The 19,261-nt window shown below is 34.2% G+C and overlaps 1 protein-coding gene across 3 annotated transcripts in view; it reads left to right on the forward strand.

Moving 5' to 3' along the window:
* The window catches only part of DNAJC13 (DnaJ heat shock protein family (Hsp40) member C13), a 119,236-nt gene that overhangs the window by 34,571 nt on the left and 65,404 nt on the right, over positions 1 to 19,261 (forward strand). For 2 of the 3 annotated variants that reach the window (XR_004670727.3, XM_008976110.6), the window contains exons 7-22: positions 1,217 to 1,423; positions 1,518 to 1,613; positions 1,985 to 2,076; positions 4,142 to 4,308; positions 4,411 to 4,490; positions 4,573 to 4,742; positions 5,179 to 5,278; positions 8,164 to 8,271; positions 8,971 to 9,126; positions 10,386 to 10,442; positions 11,614 to 11,735; positions 13,913 to 13,988; positions 14,217 to 14,312; positions 15,089 to 15,232; positions 18,181 to 18,195; positions 18,769 to 18,851. Coding sequence is in view for 2 of the 3 variants with exons in the window: in XM_008976110.6 (XP_008974358.2) it covers positions 1,217 to 1,423; positions 1,518 to 1,613; positions 1,985 to 2,076; positions 4,142 to 4,308; positions 4,411 to 4,490; positions 4,573 to 4,742; positions 5,179 to 5,278; positions 8,164 to 8,271; positions 8,971 to 9,126; positions 10,386 to 10,442; positions 11,614 to 11,735; positions 13,913 to 13,988; positions 14,217 to 14,312; positions 15,089 to 15,232; positions 18,181 to 18,195; positions 18,769 to 18,851 (1,769 nt within the window). In the remaining variant the exon portion in view is untranslated. The remainder of the gene's footprint in view (positions 1 to 1,216; positions 1,424 to 1,517; positions 1,614 to 1,984; positions 2,077 to 4,141; positions 4,309 to 4,410; positions 4,491 to 4,572; positions 4,743 to 5,178; positions 5,279 to 8,163; positions 8,272 to 8,970; positions 9,127 to 10,385; positions 10,443 to 11,613; positions 11,736 to 13,912; positions 13,989 to 14,216; positions 14,313 to 15,088; positions 15,233 to 18,180; positions 18,196 to 18,768; positions 18,852 to 19,261) is intronic. The other variant, XM_003822516.6, reaches the window with a different exon arrangement.

Below are 19,261 nucleotides of genomic sequence, written 5' to 3' on the forward strand. Positions count from 1 at the left end.
TCTTGTTGGTAAACATACCTGATTACAAGAATATGGCCTGTCAGGCCTTAATAGGATAACTGTATCACAGTAATTCAACCAAGCCATAAAATGGAATAATAAGGTAAACGTTAAGGATGAAAATTGTTTCATACTCTTCTTATTGCCAACATTTTGTATTACTTGGTGGCAGCAAGAAGTTTTCATTTGAATTAATCCACTTTCTCACTGTAAGACACTAGCTAAAATGAATCAATTCACTATAAATATGGTACTATACCAGATTTATTCAACAAACCTTTATCTAATACCTTTTGCATCTATGGTGACTATAAAAAGCTGCTAGGAATAAAACCAGGTTCTTAAACACGATGTGATCCAGTGTTTCTCAGCAGGGGAGCTGTTGACATTCTGAGGAGGACAATTCTTTCTTGTGTGGGACACTCCTACTCTGCCCTTTACAGGACATTGAGCATTTCTGGCCTCTAGGCACCAAATGCAAGTTCAGGTTGAGCATACCAAATCTGGAAGTTCAAGATGTTCCAAAATCGGAAACTTTTTGAGTGCCAACATGATGCTTAAAGGAAATGCTTGTTGGGGCATTTCAGATTTGGGATTTTCAGATTTGGGATGCTCAACTGGTAAGTGTAATGAAAATATTCCAAATGCTGAAAAACTCTGAAGTCTGATAGTTCTGATCCCAAGCATTTCAAATAACAGATACTCATCCTGTAGCCTGTTTCCTTACCTTTGTAAATAGAGCCCAGAAAGTTGGTTTGTAACATCAGTAGGCCAATGACTTGTAAACATTTAAACATTCTTCAGCATCATCTTGCAAAGAAGCCTACTGTGTAAAACAGATTAAATCAGAGCTGCGTTGTTTGAAACTGGGAATCCTGCCCACACAGTACCCATCACCCCCAGTGGCTCGGCTGGGGTTCCTTGGAGGCCCTTCTTGGAAGACCCAGCATGCTGTTTTGCACAAGGTGATGAGAACCAGAACCTGAGAAATTTTGAGATAATTGCCGTTCAGTGAGTTAGTTGCAAAGCTCTGTATCCCAGACTTTATTTTAATTTAGTAATAGTCTTTTCATTGAAACAACTGCTTATTTGCCTCTAATACCTACCTCTTTTTTCTCTAGAATTGCTACTTTAATACCTTTCCTATGAGTTGATTAGCTACAGACACATTTCAGTTGTTTCAACTCTGACTTTTTAAATTTCTAAATTTGTGCAGCATTTATTTGCGTCAGAGCAAAGAGAAGAGATTATTAAAAGTGCAATAGACCATGCTGGTAACTACATAGGTATTTCATTGCGGATCAGGAAAGAGCCTTTAGAATTCGAGCAATATTTGAATCTTCGCTTTGGAAAATACAGCACTGATGAATCCATCACATCTTTAGCAGAGTTTGTAGTCCAAAAAATATCACCTAGACATTCGGTAAGACCCATATGTTAAAAATGAAAATTTGTTCATCTGATTTTGACGTTTTAAAAAATAACTTCTTAATATGTCTCAATTTTATTTTTTGAAGGAGCCTGTTAAAAGAATTCTAGCACTTACAGAAACATGTTTAGTAGAACGTGATCTGGCAACCTATAATATTGCAACATTGAAGCCTTTAGGAGAAGTAAGTTTCAGCATTGTTAGCTTAAATGAGATTTCTTTCTATTGATAAATTAGGATAATTTTCTTTCTATTTTAATGTTTACTCATGGCTAAAGAATATGAAATGGACAGAATCTGTATTTAACTCTTAACATATTTATATTAATTGATCATAGAACAATGATTATTACAAAAGTTATTTTCCAAGTATATAAAGAATGGAACTTATTACTCAACTGAAAATTTGAGATTTTAAAGTTTTAAACTCTTATATTGTAAACAAGTCACATCTTAAAATACTGACTTTTGTAAGCTAAGTGATGCATTTTATAATGAAATACTATAAAACTATAAACTTTTTTTTGTTGAAGCTATTTTTTGTTTTTTCATTAGGTATTTGCATTGGTCTGTGACTCAGAAAATCCACAACTTTTTACCATTGAATTTATAAAAGGGCAAGTACGGAAATATTCTTCAACAGAGAGGTATTTTTTTTTTTTAAGTTTTTGAAATCCTAGTATGTGCAAGGCAAAGTGCTTGGTCAACAAGGAAAACCAAAGATAGGTAGTCTAGAAATTTAAAATTATTTAATTTGGGAAAAGACATTTTCTTGCATATTTAAAATGACCCTCCCATTTTCAATTTTTTTTTTTGAGACAGAGTCTCACTGTGTCACTCAGGCTGGAGTGCTATGGCGTGATCTTGGCTCACTGCAACCTCCATCTCCCGGGTTCAAGCGATTCTCCTGCCGCAGCCTCACAAGTAGCTGGGATTACAGGTGTGCGCCACCACGCCCAGCTAATTTTTTTCTTTTTTTCTTTTTTTGTATTTTTAGTAGAGATGGGGTTTCGCCGTCTTGGCCAGGCTGGTCTCGAACTCCTGACCTCAAGTGATCCGCCTGCCTTGACCTCCCAAAGTGCTGGGATTATAGGCATGAGCCACCACACCTGGCCTATAATTAGTGTTTTTATAGTATTTCCAGTAGTATAGTATGACCAATAGCTGTTTCTTGCCTTACAAAGCTTTCAGTCTAAGGTCAACAAGACTGAAATGTTAAGCAATGGTTATGTTTTTTTCCTGTCCTGAATTCAACGGAAAAGAACACCTTAAAAAAAAAAAAAGTATGGATGTTCTAATCAGAGGAAGGATCTTAACACTCTGTTTGTCAGATGCTTTATGTACATTATCTTGCTTTGTCCTGACAGTAGCCGTAGGAAGAAGGTCCTCTTATTCCCAATAACACTTACATGCAGAAAGTAAAGCAACTTCTTTGTGACTTGGGGTTAGGAAAAGATTTCTCAGATGTAATACCAAAAACAATCTAGAAAAGAAGAAAAAAAGGTTGTTAGTTAGACTTCATTAAAATTTAGAACTTTGACACCATTTAGAAAAAGAAAAGACAGATCGCAGGGAGAAAATCTTTGCAAAGCATATAGCTAATAAAGGTTTTCTATCCAGAATATATACAGAACTCTTACAACTCAATACTGAAAAAAACCAAGCGACCCAATAGTAAATGGGCAAAAGATTGAAATAGACACCTCACTGGAAAAATATGAATGTTAATACATGAAAAGATCATGAATCTTTAGGAAATGAAAATGCAAACTACTACATATTCACTAACATGACTAACATCAAAAAGACTGCCAGTGCCAGGTGTTGGCGAGGATATGGAGAAAAGAACTCTCATACATTGCTGGTAAGAAGGTAAAATGATAAAACCAGTCTGAAAAACAGTTTGATAATTTCTTAAAAGATTAAACACATACTTACATGGTCCAGCAGTTCCACTTTTAGGTATCTATCCAAGAGAGATGAAAAGATGCCCACAGAGAGACTTGCACATGAATGTTCGTAATATCATTACTCATAGCCAAAAACAGAAGCAATCCATATCTAGATCAGCCAGTGAATAAACAGACAAAATGTTGCCTGTTCATACAATGGAATACTACTCAGCAATAAAAAAGGACTGACCTAATACATGCAACAACTTGGATGAATCTCAAAAGCCTATGTATGATAAGTAAAATAAGCAAGACACCTAAGACTACATATTCTATAATTCTGTTTTTATGAAGTTTCTTTAAAAAGCAAAACTATGGAGATAGATCAGTGGTTTCCTGGGGCTGGGGAGTGTTCTTTTGCAAATGGGCACAAGGAAATTTTTTGGAGTGATGAAAATATATCAGAACTGATGATGATTATACAGTTGTATGAATTTATTAAAAATTATCAAACTGTATGTTTTAATTGGATGACTTGTGATTTGTCAATTAGAACCGAGTAAAGCTGTTAAAAATAATTTTAAAGGGAGAGAAAGAGAAATTAAAATTAGTGCTTAAGTAACTTGTACAAGGTCATGTAGCAGCACGGTGAAGAGCTAGTATTAGAGCTCTTCCTAAAGCCCCACTGTTTGTGTTTCCCATTGTAACTGTAGTGTGTCCCTGAGCAGATTACCTGCTAAAGGGCCTATGCTTCATGCTAGATCAAAATTCCCCTTAATCATCAATGCTAAAACCTTTTTTTACTTTTAATCTTACTTAGAGATTCCTTATTAGCAAGTTTGCTGGATGGAGTAAGAGCCTCTGGTAATAGAGATGTTTGTGTAAAAATGACACCAACCCATAAAGGTCAGCGATGGGGGTTACTCAGCATGCCTGTTGATGAGGAAGTAGAGAGCCTTCACCTCAGGTTCTTAGCTACGCCTCCAAGTAAGTATTGATTTAAATGTAATTACATTTCCACTCATCTACTTAATAATTTAAGAATTAGGAATTCGTATCTTCTTTTTGAACCTCTTAATCTCTTTACAGATGGCAACTTTGCAGATGCTGTATTCAGGTTCAATGCTAATATTTCATACAGTGGAGTCCTACATGCAGTAACACAAGATGTAAGCTAAGTTTTATCATAATTGTTCATTGTTACTAACTTTTGGTATGGAAACTTTTTTGAAATACTCTTTCTTCACCTAGGGTCTCTTCTCAGAAAACAAAGAAAAACTGATCAATAATGCCATAACAGCATTATTGTCCCAAGAAGGGGATGTCGTTGCTTCAAATGCGGAACTTGAGAGTCAGTTCCAGGCTGTGAGGAGGCTTGTGGCATCCAAAGCTGGTTTCCTGGCTTTCACTCAGCTTCCAAAGTAAGTTGTCTTCTGAAACTTAACTTCTCTTAGAGAATTTGAACTACTCAAAATGGCAAATAATGAAAGATTCACCTCCTTTTCCTTGACTAAACCAGATACCTTTTATAGGGTGATATGGTGCTTTATTCATGATAAATGAAAAAGGAAGGTGAGGGCAGCAGAAGCGGAATATTGGTCCCATACTCACCAGTAATATAACTGACTCTTGAATTTGAATGGGAAATTACATGCCTTTTAGTTTTAGTTAACCCTAAAAAATATTTTCCCTCTCAAAGAAAAAACTATTATGAAGACTGATAAATTTCAGAGGTGGAATTTAAAATACGTCATTGTTCCAGTAGTGCAATGGAAAGTTAATATGATCTATTTCAATAATATAACAATTTAAAATGTTCTGGTATTGCTAATATATGCTTGTTCTTTGTTCCACAAGGTTTCGCGAGCGTCTAGGGGTGAAGGTAGTAAAAGCACTCAAAAGAAGCAACAACGGAGTAATCCATGCAGCAGTTGATATGCTTTGTGCCCTTATGTGTGTAAGTAGTAGTTTTCTTAAGGAAACTGGTTTTTCTTAAGTTGACTGGTGGTTTTGATTTCCACAGTCCCAGATTTTCATTGTACCAATAAGTTCTTGTTTCTGTTTCTTAAATTGTTCTCATAGTTACTCAAACCTTTGTTTAGCATATCCTAAATACCAGGCAATGTGCTGTGTGCCAGAAATTCAAAGATCTTAAGACAGAAGTTCTTTTCTTCCTCACTTTGTTGACAGTCTGGTAAGGTAGGCATATCTGTACAAGGTAAGGTAGTAGGGGCCATAGGATCTTGAAAAGCAGCACTTTATTTTTGTTTGGTGATGAGGGGAAGATGAAAGATTCTCACCCAGTCTTTCTGGAAGATGTTACATTTGATCTGAATCTTGAAGGACAGGCAGGAATTTTCTAGCTCTGGAAAGGCCTTCCTGGGTGGGGAATAGCATATAAAAAGGCATGTTTGGAAAGCAACAAATAATTAAATATGGTTGGGTTATAAGGTATGGATGGGGGGTAATTAGGAGTTGCAGCTAGAGATGTATGCAGACAGTAATAAAAAACCTTCTGTATCAGGAGGGAGGAGCTAGATTTTTATCTTTTTGTAAGGAACACCTGAAGGATTTTTTTTAGCAAGAGAGCAGTAATGTGATCAGGTTTGAGTTTTTAAAAACCCACACTGGTAGTATGTGGAGAATAGAAGTAAAATTAGAGGCAGGTGGACCAAATTGTCACGTAAGAAATGAGTTGCTGAGCTAGGGTAGTCACAGGGCTAAAGAAGAAGCACACCTGAAAGCTGTTTGCGCAGTAAAGCTCTAACTTAGTGGCAGCTTGTACAGAGGGAGAAACAATTGTTTAGTATAGTTTTGAAGTTTCTGATTATCTCAGTTTTGTGTGTAGTACCTGGGACTTTTCCTTATATAAAGTGTTTTAGGCAAGCTTAGTCGTACATAAACATAAGTAAATACTTCTGTAAAACCTTGCATTCCCAAAAGCAAATTAATTTTATTTACTGTTCCAAACAAGTAGTGAGATAACTAGAACTTAACAATGATATGGAGAGTTGCTTTATTAGAACAAAAGATGTTCCTATCACCCAGGAAATTCTAATGGTAGAGAGCTTTGTGTCAGGCTCCCCTATCAGGAAATTGCAAAGTTCTTAGGAGCTCTGTGTCAGGAACCAGGGTAAAAGACTGTTGCAACAAAAGATTCTGCTAGTGCCCCTGTCTGCAAGGGTTTTAGGTGCTCTATGTCAGGAGCCAAGGATGGAGACCAATGTATATATTTTTTAATATTTCATGTATTCTCCCTGCTCAGAATTCTTTCCCTGCTTATTCATTAAGAGCTCAAGTCAGCTTTTAAATGAAGCTTACCAAATATACACACCTACTATGTACCCACAACAATTAAAATAAAATTTTAAAAATAAATGGAGCTTTCCTATTCCTGAAGGTGGTAGTGATTTATCCCTCCCTGAAGTGAGATTACCCTTCATAAATATTACACTTGTCTTTCTTAGCAATTTCTTCTTTGAATTATTGCTATTTCTAAACATGATGTATTTTTCTCAATCTGTCAGCTTCCTGAGGATAATATTCATGTTTAATTTTAATTTTTATCCTTAACAGGCCTTGTCAAGCTGTTTAATAAATAATGATTAATTTTTTTCTGTGTTTCAGGTACTATTCTATGAATTTTTCATATATTATTCAGTCTTCCAATGAACTTTAGAAGTTATTACTGTTATATCTATTTTGTAGAGAAGGACTTAAGGCCCAAGTAACTTGTTCAAGGTCATGTGGCTAGTAAATGGCAGAGGAGGCTTCAAGCCCACTTTCTGGCTCCAAAGTTTATACAATTAACCATAGTAACATACAGTATTTGCTAAATGAGCAGAAACAAAAAGGAAGGAAATTCTGACACGTTTTGCAACATGGATGAACCTTGAGAACATGATGCTAGTGAAAGAAGTCAGTCACAAAAGGATAAATATTGTATGATTTTATTTATATGAGGTCAAATTCACAGAAAGTAGAATGGTGGTTGCCAGGGGCTTGGGAGGAAGGCAGAATGGGGAATTATTGTTTAATGATTACAGAGTTTCAGTTTGGGAAAATGAAAAAAGTTCTAGCGATGGGTGGTGGTGATGGTTGCCCAACAATGTGAATGCTTAATGCCACTGAACAGTGTAATTTAAAATGGTTAAGATGGTAACTTTTGTTATATGTAGTTTACCACAATAAAAAAAAAGTAAAAAACAATGCTATGAAACAAACATTGAGCCCTCATTACATATTAGGTGTTGGCTTTGTATCTTACATGAATTATCTCATCTAAGCATCATAGTAATGTTACATAAATACTATTACTCCTACTTTACAGCTGAGGAAAATGAAACTTGGAGACTTATGTAAAGTAACTTACCTTGCGTAACGTCTCCCAGTTATTGTCAGTAGTAAAATTAGGATTGGAGCTCTACTCCTAACCATCATGCTGGAATGTTTTATACACTCAAAAGAAAATCACCCTGAGACAAGTATTTGTTGTTATTTTTAGTACATTTAAATGCTAAGTTTTATTTCAAATTTTAGTTATAAAATTCTGGGTGGGCAAATGTTTGCCTTTTAATAAGATCTGTGACTTTTGAGAGAGTACCTTTTGTATATGTTGAGTTAATTGTTGGGCAAATTATCTGTGAAGTCTGATCAAAATCATGGTAAATCGTCACTTCTGCCTGCTTATCATGAGTTTCCTTTTTGCCTTACACTTTAAAGGCAATGGTTTTTAATTCTTTCAATGTGTAATGAATACTCTTTATAAATGACTTTTGCGTGATGCTAGCACATGGGACTGCTTATGAATTATCACTGTTTTTTTTTTTTTTCCATCAATAGCCCATGCATGATGACTATGACTTAAGACAAGAACAGTTGAACAAAGCTTCTCTTCTCTCGTCAAAGAAGTTTCTGGAAAACTTACTGGAGAAATTTAATTCCCATGTGGTAAGTTATAATTAAATTTGTCTTCATGGTAGATACCATACCATTATTGAAAGATATTCTAGAAGTGCCACGTGGATGATTTTTTTTTTTTTTTTATTGTAGCCCCCAGCTTTGGTCAGTATTGGTCACAGTTCAGCTTGGTCACTGATAATAAAATATTTTGTCTTAGGACTATATCCATTCACCTGGGAAGGATAGATGTCAAAGCCTTTAGATTTTCACAGGGAAACTCCAAATTTTTGTTTTTTCTTTCTTTAAAAATGTCATTATGAAATAAACTGCTCTAAAAAAAAATTAAGCCAAATCTTTGTTCCTCAGTCCCTGATAACAATTTTGGAGATGGGTGTTCTATAGCATCTTGAAGGAACATAAGCAGATTGCCAGAGTTTTGCAAATATTGTCAAATATTATTTTTTGCAAATAAACATTAACCTTTGTTATACACATTTGAGAAGTCTTGGTTATACTCTTGAAATTTGAATTTTAATTGTTCCTTTTGAGGTATGATGGATAATGGATTCACTATATGAGCAAAAGCAAGTACTAAAGAGTCATCCAACTTTGAACCTCATGTTGAGAAATTAAAGTCAATGTTGATGTCTGACATATAGAATAACAGAAAGGAACACATTATTGTTAAAATTTAACTGAAGGTCCCCATCTCTTAAGTCTTTAAGAGAATCTGTTGCTTTGTTTCAGGATCATGGGACTGGTGCCCTAGTTATTAGTTCGCTCTTGGACTTCCTTACCTTTGCCCTCTGTGCTCCATATAGTGAGACAACTGAAGGGCAGCAGTTTGATATGCTCTTGGAGATGGTAGCATCCAATGGAAGAACCCTTTTTAAACTTTTTCAGGTGAGAGCTTGTATTTTTCTTGTCAGGTAACAGTGAATTTAAGGGAACCGCTTTTAGGATCACTGTTTCTAAGATAACATTTGCATACTTCTATAGCAGAGGTGTCCAGTCGTTTGGCTTTCCTGGGCCACACTGAAAGAAGAGTTGTCTTGGGCCACACATAAAATACACTAACACTAACAATATCTGATGACCTAAAAGAAAAAATTGCAAAAATGTTTTTAAGAAAGTTTAAGATTTGTGTTGGGCTACACTCAAAGCCATCCTGGGTTAGCTTTGAATAAATATAAGCATCCATGTAGGCTGCGGGTTGGACAAGCTTGATCTATAATATTGATGAATAAATGCACCTAGTACATTATCATATTGGTACATTTTGAGTGTACAGATTTCTTGGTGTTTCATGTAGAGTCCCGTTGATGGGTGTTCACTGCTGTTTTGACACTCTGCCCATTTTCTATATCTTGCTTTTTTATTTTATTTTATTTTATTTATTTTTTGAGGTGAAGGTCTTGTTCTGTTGCCCAGACTGGAGTGCGGTGATGCAATCACAGCTCACTGCAGCCTCAGCCTCCCAGGCTCAAGTAATCTTCCCACCTCAGTTGCTGAGTAGCTGGGACCACAGGCACATGCTACCAAACCCGGCTAATTTATTTATTTGTTTTGTAGAGACGGGGTCTCCCTTTGTTGCCCAGGCTGTTCTCATGCCCCTGAGCTTAAGCGATCCTCCTGCCTCAGCCTCCCAAAGTGCTGGGATTACAAACATGACCCACCACACCTGGCCTCCATTTTAGTAGTGAAAAACTCATTTTTCTGTGGTAGGCCCAAAGTTCCCTTTTCTTTACAAATTCCCAAATGATAAAATGAGCTTTAGCAGGGCTCTTCATAAACACTGGAAAAATTTGTTATTTTATACAGTACTATAGTACTTATTAGATACATGTATGTATATATGATGTTTATATTTTTATTATTTTAGTATCATTGATATGTATCATTCAAATAATTATAATTATTCAAATAGATGCCTTCCGTTTCCTACTAATGTAAATTCTTTGTTTATGTGTCTGTATCTCTAAGGCTATATTGTGAAAATACCTAAAATATTTAACCAAACTGACTTTGAGATGTATCCTTTACTAATTTTATGGCTTATACCTTGTGTAAAAATGTATATACCCTTCTTAAGAGTAACAGCTAAATGTGTTGGAATAAAATTCTTTTTTATTTTTTGATACTTTTTCCCCCTCACTTTAAAGCATCCTTCCATGGCAATAATAAAAGGAGCTGGGTTGGTTATGAAGGCAATAATAGAGGTGAGAGAACAATTTTGAAATTTTAACCTTACTTGAATGTTGATAGGCTGTTTTAATTGAAGTTGACAATATTGCCTTTCAGTCTTTTTGGGAAATAAACATTTCTCTGGGTAAGAAAAGTAATTTTAAATCTTTATTATAAATTAGTTTTAAACTTGTTACAGAAATAATCCTCAATAATAAAAGTTTTAATTTCATAATGAAGTTGTAGAGCAAATAAATCTGTTACTGCATTATTTGTTTATTTTACTTAATTAAAAGTTAGCATTCTATCTGTTGCTCTTTTTTGGAAGGATAATGTTGACAGTGTTGAAGTCTTGAGATACTGAGCTTGTATAGAAATCTATTGATGGAGTTAGTTCATACCAAAATGATACCAAGTAAGAAAGGCAACAAAAAGTTCTTGCTAAAGCATATTTGTAATTGAGCTCTAGAGATTGGAGCATGATCTTGTCGAAGATACTGCTTCTTTAAGATAGTTGCTTTATGCTTCTATATTTTTTAAAAGGTTGTAGCTATGAATGTCTGTTGCATACTATGATGATTACAATGACATCAGTCTAAATGGCTTTTGAATTCTTGTATTTTGTTGTCATAGAAGCAATTTGAATACAATTGAAGAAAGTCTCCTTTTACCAAAAAATTCATTTATTGTGCATAAGTATAGCACACAATTAATCACAGAATTAGTATGCCCTTAAGTAGCTGTAAATATATATAGGCATTGAACTGAATGGAACATCAAAGTTTATTTGCATTTTTAGTGTGCATATACAGCCAAAGGCTAATTTTCTCCCTTTAGCTAATGGGTTCTTTGCTCAATGTTAGCTTCCAAAGTGCCCATCTTTTACAGAGCTTGCGATAGCCAAGCCTCTCCTTTTTGTTGGCAGCTATACACAGAGGGAGTGAACCTAGTTTTAATATTAAGTTTAGCAAAGCATAGTTTATGAGGTAAATTTGTCTGGAAACATCTCAACCTTATTCCAAAGGTTTAAAAATTACCTGTGCTACTACTCACCTATTTTTTTTGGGGGGTGATTAGAAGATGCATTTTAAACTTCTATTACATACTGAATTTTTTTTCATTTAAATATGTAAAATTAGTTTTTTAAAGTTTGGATAGCTTGTCCTGGATTGCCACCTTAGGGATCATCTTACCCTTTTTCCAAAGGAAGGTGATAAAGAAATTGCTACAAAAATGCAGGAGCTTGCCCTAAGTGAAGGTGCCTTACCTCGACACTTGCATACTGCGATGTTTACAATAAGCTCAGATCAAAGGATGCTTACAAATAGGTAGGTGATTTAATTCAATTTGCTGCAAATTAACTTCCTGTCTAGAGAATTGATTCAGATGTTACATAAAACTAAATGTGTTTGTATTACACAAATAATACATTTTCTTTTGATCCACCTAGTTCTTTTCCTTTCCTTACAGAAGGATTTTGCCCAAGTGATCACTGTCCCTGCCTATGGAAAACCTGGAGGGAAACACTGTTTACTTTTTTTCCCCGACCTATTATCAGGCCCTGACACCATAGTCATGGGACCAATATGGAAAAGGGTACTTAAAAGCTTATGGAACTAGAACCACATGCTCAGGTCTTTTCTCCTTATATTCCTGTGACCATCTTGCATGCACATGACCCCATGGGAAAACCTCACATAGTTGATTTTTAAATATCTTTGGTCAAATACTCTACTTTAAAAACCACAGAAAACCTTACATATCCAGCCTAAGCTAGACTTAACCTAAATCTCTTGTAATTAAATGATTCCCTTTTTCCTGATAGTCATTCAAATATAAACACATAAATTTATTCACTTATTCCACACTACATGAATTCCAGCCCTTTTTAACCCTCTTTGTGGTTTCTAACATGTGACCCTTTCAGCTATCTTAAGCATACTATATTATGACTCATATTAGTAAAAACAGTATCATAAATAGTTTTAATTTTATTTTTTGACTTTTTAAATAATAGCATAAGTTGCTGAGTTAAACGTTTAGTTTGTTACAATACTGTACATTTTCTTTGTCATCTATGTGCAGTTATTATACGTCATGGTATGCTGCCTTGCCAGGGATTTTTTTTTTTTACTGTTTATACTATTAGAAGAAACTACCTCCCTCACTTGTGTTAAGAACAAAACTAGTCTTAGAGGATAAAGATAAGAAGGATGTTTTCCTAGTATTGTCTTATTAGCAGTGCTAGACACCATCTTTCATTAGAGACTATTGATAGCTTATTCCATTAACCCCTCCCCATGTTAAATGCTTGCTTGTTGTGTTTCTCTTCAGTATAGTTAACCAGTTAAATTCCCTACTGTGATCAATTAGTGTATTAGGGAAGCATTTTAATTTGGAGAAAATTCCAAAAGGTTAGTATTATTTGAATTACACTGTTAAAGATCTGTCAATGTATAATAGAAATATCACTCTATTTGCATTGCTTTATCTTTTACAAATTGCTGTTATAAAATGTTATCTCTTTTGTCCCTAACTAAAGCCTTTTTAGGAGTCACTGATACGATAACCTACCAAATGCCAGTGAAGGAAATTACAAGTTTAATTACTTCAATATGTTAGCTTTCAAATTGGCACAGGAATGAACAGTTTTAGTGGCGTTCACTTTCTGGTGACAAAGTATATTTTGGGTTTTGCAGTTAAATTTTGTTCTTCAGTAATGTAACATGTATAAAACATATGTTTGTAGGTGGTTATTTGGTTATTTCCCTCATAGGTTTCATGACCATTCTTATAGCTATGGTAATTGAATCCCCACCAAAGCACAGAAGGGTCACTGGTGAGTAAAATAGGGTTTCTACTTATGAGGAGCTTTCAGTTAAGGTGACAGGTGTTGAATGGGGATTAAAATTAGTAAATGACTAAACCATAGATTGAACTTGGATCTTAGATTTTTACTTTGAATTAAAATATACTTTTATAGCTTTTAAGTGAGATGAGTTGAATAATTTGCTGTAAGTGGTTTAGGTCTTTGCCCAAACTCTAGAAGTGAAAATAATTTTCTCTCTGATCTTGCCAAAACGGTTATATTAGAACAGTTGTTGAGTTCTGCTTGTTCAGAATTCCAAAAAATGCCAGGATGCCATTGTCACTATATTAGTAGGACTGGTTAAACAAATTAATTGTGTCATCAAGTCTAATTGTTTTTGTTGTTTTTTTCTTCCTTTAAGTGGGATAAAAACCTACTTTTTTCCTGTTCAGGTTTATTGAAAATGAGTGTATGTTTATTAGGAAAACATTTTAATTTTTAGAAAATTCCAAAATATTAGTAATATTTGAATTATAACTCTCCACATTAAATTTTTTAATAACTTTTTAACATCGGAATGATTTTTTTTACTGTAGCCGTATTTTTTATAATTATGTGATATTTTGTTCTTAAAAATTCCTTTCTGTTCTAGCTGAGATAAAGCAGCAAACCTTTCTCAACGTCTGCTTTTTTCAGACAGCTAAGTAGACATTTAGTGGGACTCTGGACAGCTGATAATGCAACTGCAACAAACTTGTTGAAACGCATTTTGGTAAGTCAGTTGAGAAATTAGGTTATATACTGCCTAATAAAATTTAATTGAACAAGTTATCTGTACTGTTAAAAGGGGATGGTTTGTTTTTTATTGAAAAGTTATTTATCATAGGAGTTACCGTAAAGTTTTACCCTCAATAGCTAAGCCACAGTATTAATTTATTTGGGTTTTTAAGGCTAAGTTTTCTTTTTCACATTGTTTTGAAAATGGATTTTGTGTTTTTAGCCGCCAGGCTTGCTGGCATACTTGGAAAGCTCAGATCTCGTACCTGAGAAGGATGCTGATCGGATGCATGTTAGAGACAATGTGAAAATAGCAATGGTAAATATGACTGTCCCAAGTGTGCCTTTTTTAGGAGTAAGGGTACTGTTATATATATGTCTTTTTTTGAAACACGTTAAAAATTTTAGAAACAAAGAATTCATTGCATTGAATAGTAATACTTAACTATTGATATCTTTATTGAGGTAAAATTTACATCCCATAATATTCATCTTTTTAAGGTATACAATTAAATAATTTGTGGTATATTTACAGAGTTGTGCAGCTATCACCACAAATTAATGTTATGAATAGTGGTCATTTTATTCTATGTTTTGTTTCTCTAATTCAACTTATTGGTACGTTCTGGAGTACCAGTAAGTGTGTAAATATGGTATTTTGCACATATGAGATTGATAAATGTTGTTGGTAAAAACGGCAAACCATGAAAAAAGTTATAGGTAGGGTTTTTTTCCTTAGAAGATCTATGTTAATTATAAGGTTGGGCCATCCATGGAAAAATTAAACATCTTTATGATACACTACTATAATAATTTCTTACGTGTATTCTTTTTCTGTCATCACTCCTTCTCTGTCTGCACCCAGCTCCCACTTGCATCTTGCCACCCCTCATAAAAGAATCATCTTGAAACCTAAGTAGAAAAGTTAGTTTCTTGGATAAAAAGTATAATTGTAGAAGTTTTCAGTTTGTTTCTTCACTGAACCATAACATCCAGCATTTACCTTATAAAATAGATAGAATGACTCAGCTTGACATAGAGTTTTAAAATAAATTTGCAAACAGGCATGTAATGGATTTCAACATTATTTTACAGGATCAGTATGGAAAATTTAATAAAGTTCCAGAGTGGCAAAGACTAGCTGGAAAAGCTGCTAAAGAAGTTGAAAAATTTGCCAAAGAAAAAGTGGATCTTGTATTGATGCACTGGAGGGATAGGATGGGCATTGCTCAAAAAGAGGTAAAAATAAAATTTGCTTCCAAATTCCTAGCACTTCTGTGTGTCCTAGTCTACTTTAGTTCCTGCTGTTCACAGAGATGGTATTGATACATTTCTTGCTGAATACCTGAAGCTTAAAAATGAACGGTACCTAATTTCTTTCTTTTTTATTTTATTTATTTATTTATTTATTTTGAGACAGAGCCTTGCTCTGTTGCACAGACTGCTGGAGTGCAGTGGAGCGATCTCGTCTCACTGCAAGCTCCGCCTCCTGGGTTCACGCCATTCTCCTGCCTCAGCCTCCCGAGTAGCTGGGACTACAGGCACCCGCCACCACGCCCGGCTAATTTTTTGTATTTTTAGTAGAGATGGGGTTTCACCGTGTTAGGCAGGATGGTCTCAATCTCCTGACCTCGTGATCCGCCTGCCTCAGCCTCCCAAAGTGCTGGGATTACAGGCGTGAGCCACCGCACCCGGCCGAATGGTACCTAATTTCTAATTCGTATTTTTGTATACATTTTCCTTAGTTCATAGTTTTATGAGTTGATGATTAGGTTTTTATTTTGGTATTTAATATAGAATTCCACTCTTAATTTTTCTTCCATTCCAGTTTTTGTTCTTTTTTATTCATATGTATTTATTTTCTTCCCTTCTTCTCTGGACTTTGTTTTGCACCTATAAAAATAAAGGTGCTCTTCCTGTTAGCCTTTTTATTCAGAACTAGCCAGACAAGTGTTTTGGAGATTAAGATTCACATTTTAAATTCAATTTATTGTGCGTACTTAAATTTTGTAATATTTGTTTCTCAAATCAAAGTTAGATCCAAAACAGTTTTAGTCTCATTCTTCAGCATGCAGTGTGTTCTACAGAACCTGATTCAGTAATGCATTCTTCTATCTATAATGGGTTTGGCAGTGGTTGAGTATGAATTGAGATGTCCTGTAGAAGCAGTCTTGATCTCAGTTTTTGTTGATCACACATACATTCTTTCTCCTTAACCTTCTCCTTACTTATGGTAGCTATTGCCTTATTCAAGGAAAATAACTTTAATATCTTTCTAAAACAAGTGGGTTTCTTATGGATTACCAGAATACATAAGCATAGCAGAACAAATATTATAGTCTTGTGTATCTATCTGAAATTGGGATCAATGTTCAATTCTTTAGAGCTCCAGAATAATAGATTACTGCTAATTTATATAAGTGATATATTCAATATAAAGAATCATTAGGCTTTCAAGTGACTATGTAGTATAGTAAAGAGAATACTGAACTTTGAGTTGGTTAACTTCTGAGCCTAGTTTCATCACTTGTTAATCCAAGTTACGGTTTTTAGAACCTTACTTTCCTCTTTCATAAATCGGAATAACAATACCTCCCTTCTCTATCTTATAGGGTTTTTTTGATATACAAGCAAAATAATAGTAAAGGCACTATATACATATATGGTCAGGATAATACTGGTATAGCATTTGAACAGTTGAAAAATCTACAGATATGAATGATTTTCACAGTTATTAAAAATTACAAGCTCCTGGCTTCAGGTAGTTAAACCGATTTCTAAAATAACAGTTGTTTCAAGCTGTTGAATATAATTATCATACTGTAGATAAGTTTTTGGCATCAGACTTCATATGTAACATTTATCCAGCATAAGCATGAACACAAAGCTCTAGTCTTAGCTAAAACTATGGATAATAATCTGCTATTTTAAAACAATTGAGAGGGAAAAGAATATTTTTAATATAAAAGTTTTACTGGTTTGTTGGTATCATTTACATGGGGTATTACTAAAGTTTTGAGCAAATAATGATGCCAGATAAATGTTGGTCAAGAAGATCTTTTGGTTAGCATCAATGGCTTATCCCCTTTCTGCGTGGGTACTATTTTTAACAGTAATTTCTTCAGGGAACAGCAAATAATCTTTGTGACTATTTTATTAATAGAAACACTAACATCAAAGTTTGGAATGATCTTATGCTGTAGTTAGAGTCTGAAAACTAATCATTGTCAAGATTAACTGGCGATTCTTGAAACAATCTGCATTTCTTATATAGTCAATGTTTATGAAGTCAGTTCCATTTGCAGCTGATGCTCTGTGCTGGATTAGTAGTAACCTTTGGCTAATGTATAAGGTTGCTTTTTCTTTGTTATTTTCAGTTAAGGGATTTGTTTAGCTAGTTAGAGCTGTTAGCCTGAGTCTCCAATTCAGTCACTTAGTTTATGGAGAGCTTTTTGTCCTTTTTCTGTATAGCATTTACATTTTTATTACTCTGGACTGCCAGCCTTTTGTCCTGGCGGGGAGGAGGGATTGAAGAAAGTACTTCTTAATTAGAAAGTTTAAGAAAAGATTTGTCATTAAACCAAATTTTGAATTATTTATATACTTTATTCAAGCCACTTTGCATTAGTTTTCATGATAGTGCACAGAATTAAAATTTGTAGGAAACATTTTCTTATATAACTTTTAGGGTTTATATTTGAAATAATATCTTTTAAAATTTATTTTACCTTTTTTCTTTCTATGTCATCTAGTCTGCGGTTTTTTTGCACTTTAATGAAATTACAGACTTCTGTGTTTTAATCTATACCACTTTCTACTTTTTGTTTCTATCACAATGAGGATTAGAGTTTTCATATCTGATATATATACATGGGTTTCATTTGGAGCAGAGATTCTTAACCTCTGGTCCATGTACAGACTTTAAGAATTTTTGAAATCTTCTCTTCCAGTTGCAGCCTTAAGTATGTGCCTATCTCTGAAACAGGGGCCATAGCTTTCTTTGAATTCTCAAAGGGTTTATGACTGCCTAAAATTTGAGTCACAGGCTTAGAGAAGCAGGTGCACCTATTTTAGTCTTAAAGTAAAGATAATTTTGTATTGATGTGTAATAGATATAATTTAGCAGATCTAGGCTCATTCTCTTTTTATTTTCTTTAACTTTTTTTCCTTTTTACGATTAAATTCAGGACAAAAACAATATGGTGAGTGTAAGTTCCTGCTACCTGTGTGAAATGCATTAAGCTGCCTGGCATGTGGAGTCATCTTTGATATTCTCTGTTTAATAAATTCAAGTCTTAACTTCACATGTGTTTGAATGTAGACACATTTCTTCTCCATTAGCTATTTCAATTTGTACTTGCTCCTCTTGGCTTTGGTAGCACTTTAACAACCTGTAATCTTTTGCATTTATTGTTGTCCCAAGGCTTTTGTGTTAACTGCATGTAAATGTTTGAAACAAGTCACTGTTTTTGACTATTATAAATTTTATTAATCACTGTAAACTTTAACAAAATTTGGTGTTGAAACAGCTTTAGGCTACATGGAAAATACTTGAGTAACTGTAGAAATATATGCTGTCAAATTATTATATGTGATATAATTTAATATCCTGTATTTATATTCATGTTTTATAGATTTAATTTATTCCGTTAATTTTTGTTTCTGTCAAAATTTGATGAAAGAAATGTTTCTCATCACTTATAAATTGATGATCTTCTGACTAAGCCTATTTGGTAGCCCCAGATTGAGCACTATGAAGTTTTTTTCTGTTCCAGAATATAAATCAGAAGCCAGTGGTTCTTCGAAAGAGAAGACAAAGAATAAAAATAGAAGCAAATTGGGATCTCTTCTATTATAGGTAAACTTTAGGTCTCTTTTCCAATAAAGATTAAATTTAGTATTGCCATGAGAGGCATCATGACACGTTCTTCTTCCCTGAAACTGTTGCTTTATGCCACATGTATTTTTATGCCTTCAAGTTCAGGAACTATAACTGTTAAGATTGGGGTGACTAGAGATGCTCCTAAAATTGAGGCTTTTCATAGAGTGATAGTCTGAGGAACTAAAATTACATTAAAGACTTTATTAAGGCTTAGAGATGCTTATTTTAAAAATACTTTATTACAGGCTTAGAAATAATTGCATACTTCCTAGATGAAAATGGAGTCTTAAAAGAGGCAGATGATAACATAAGACTTGTGAGAAGTGAGTGTCCAAGTTAGCTGATAGGAGGACCTTCCCTCCTATCAAATGTGGTAACCTCTTCCC

The sequence above is a fragment of the Pan paniscus genome, chromosome 2 (genome assembly GCF_029289425.2).
Source record: "Pan paniscus chromosome 2, NHGRI_mPanPan1-v2.0_pri, whole genome shotgun sequence".
Taxonomy (NCBI): Eukaryota; Metazoa; Chordata; class Mammalia; order Primates; family Hominidae; genus Pan; species Pan paniscus.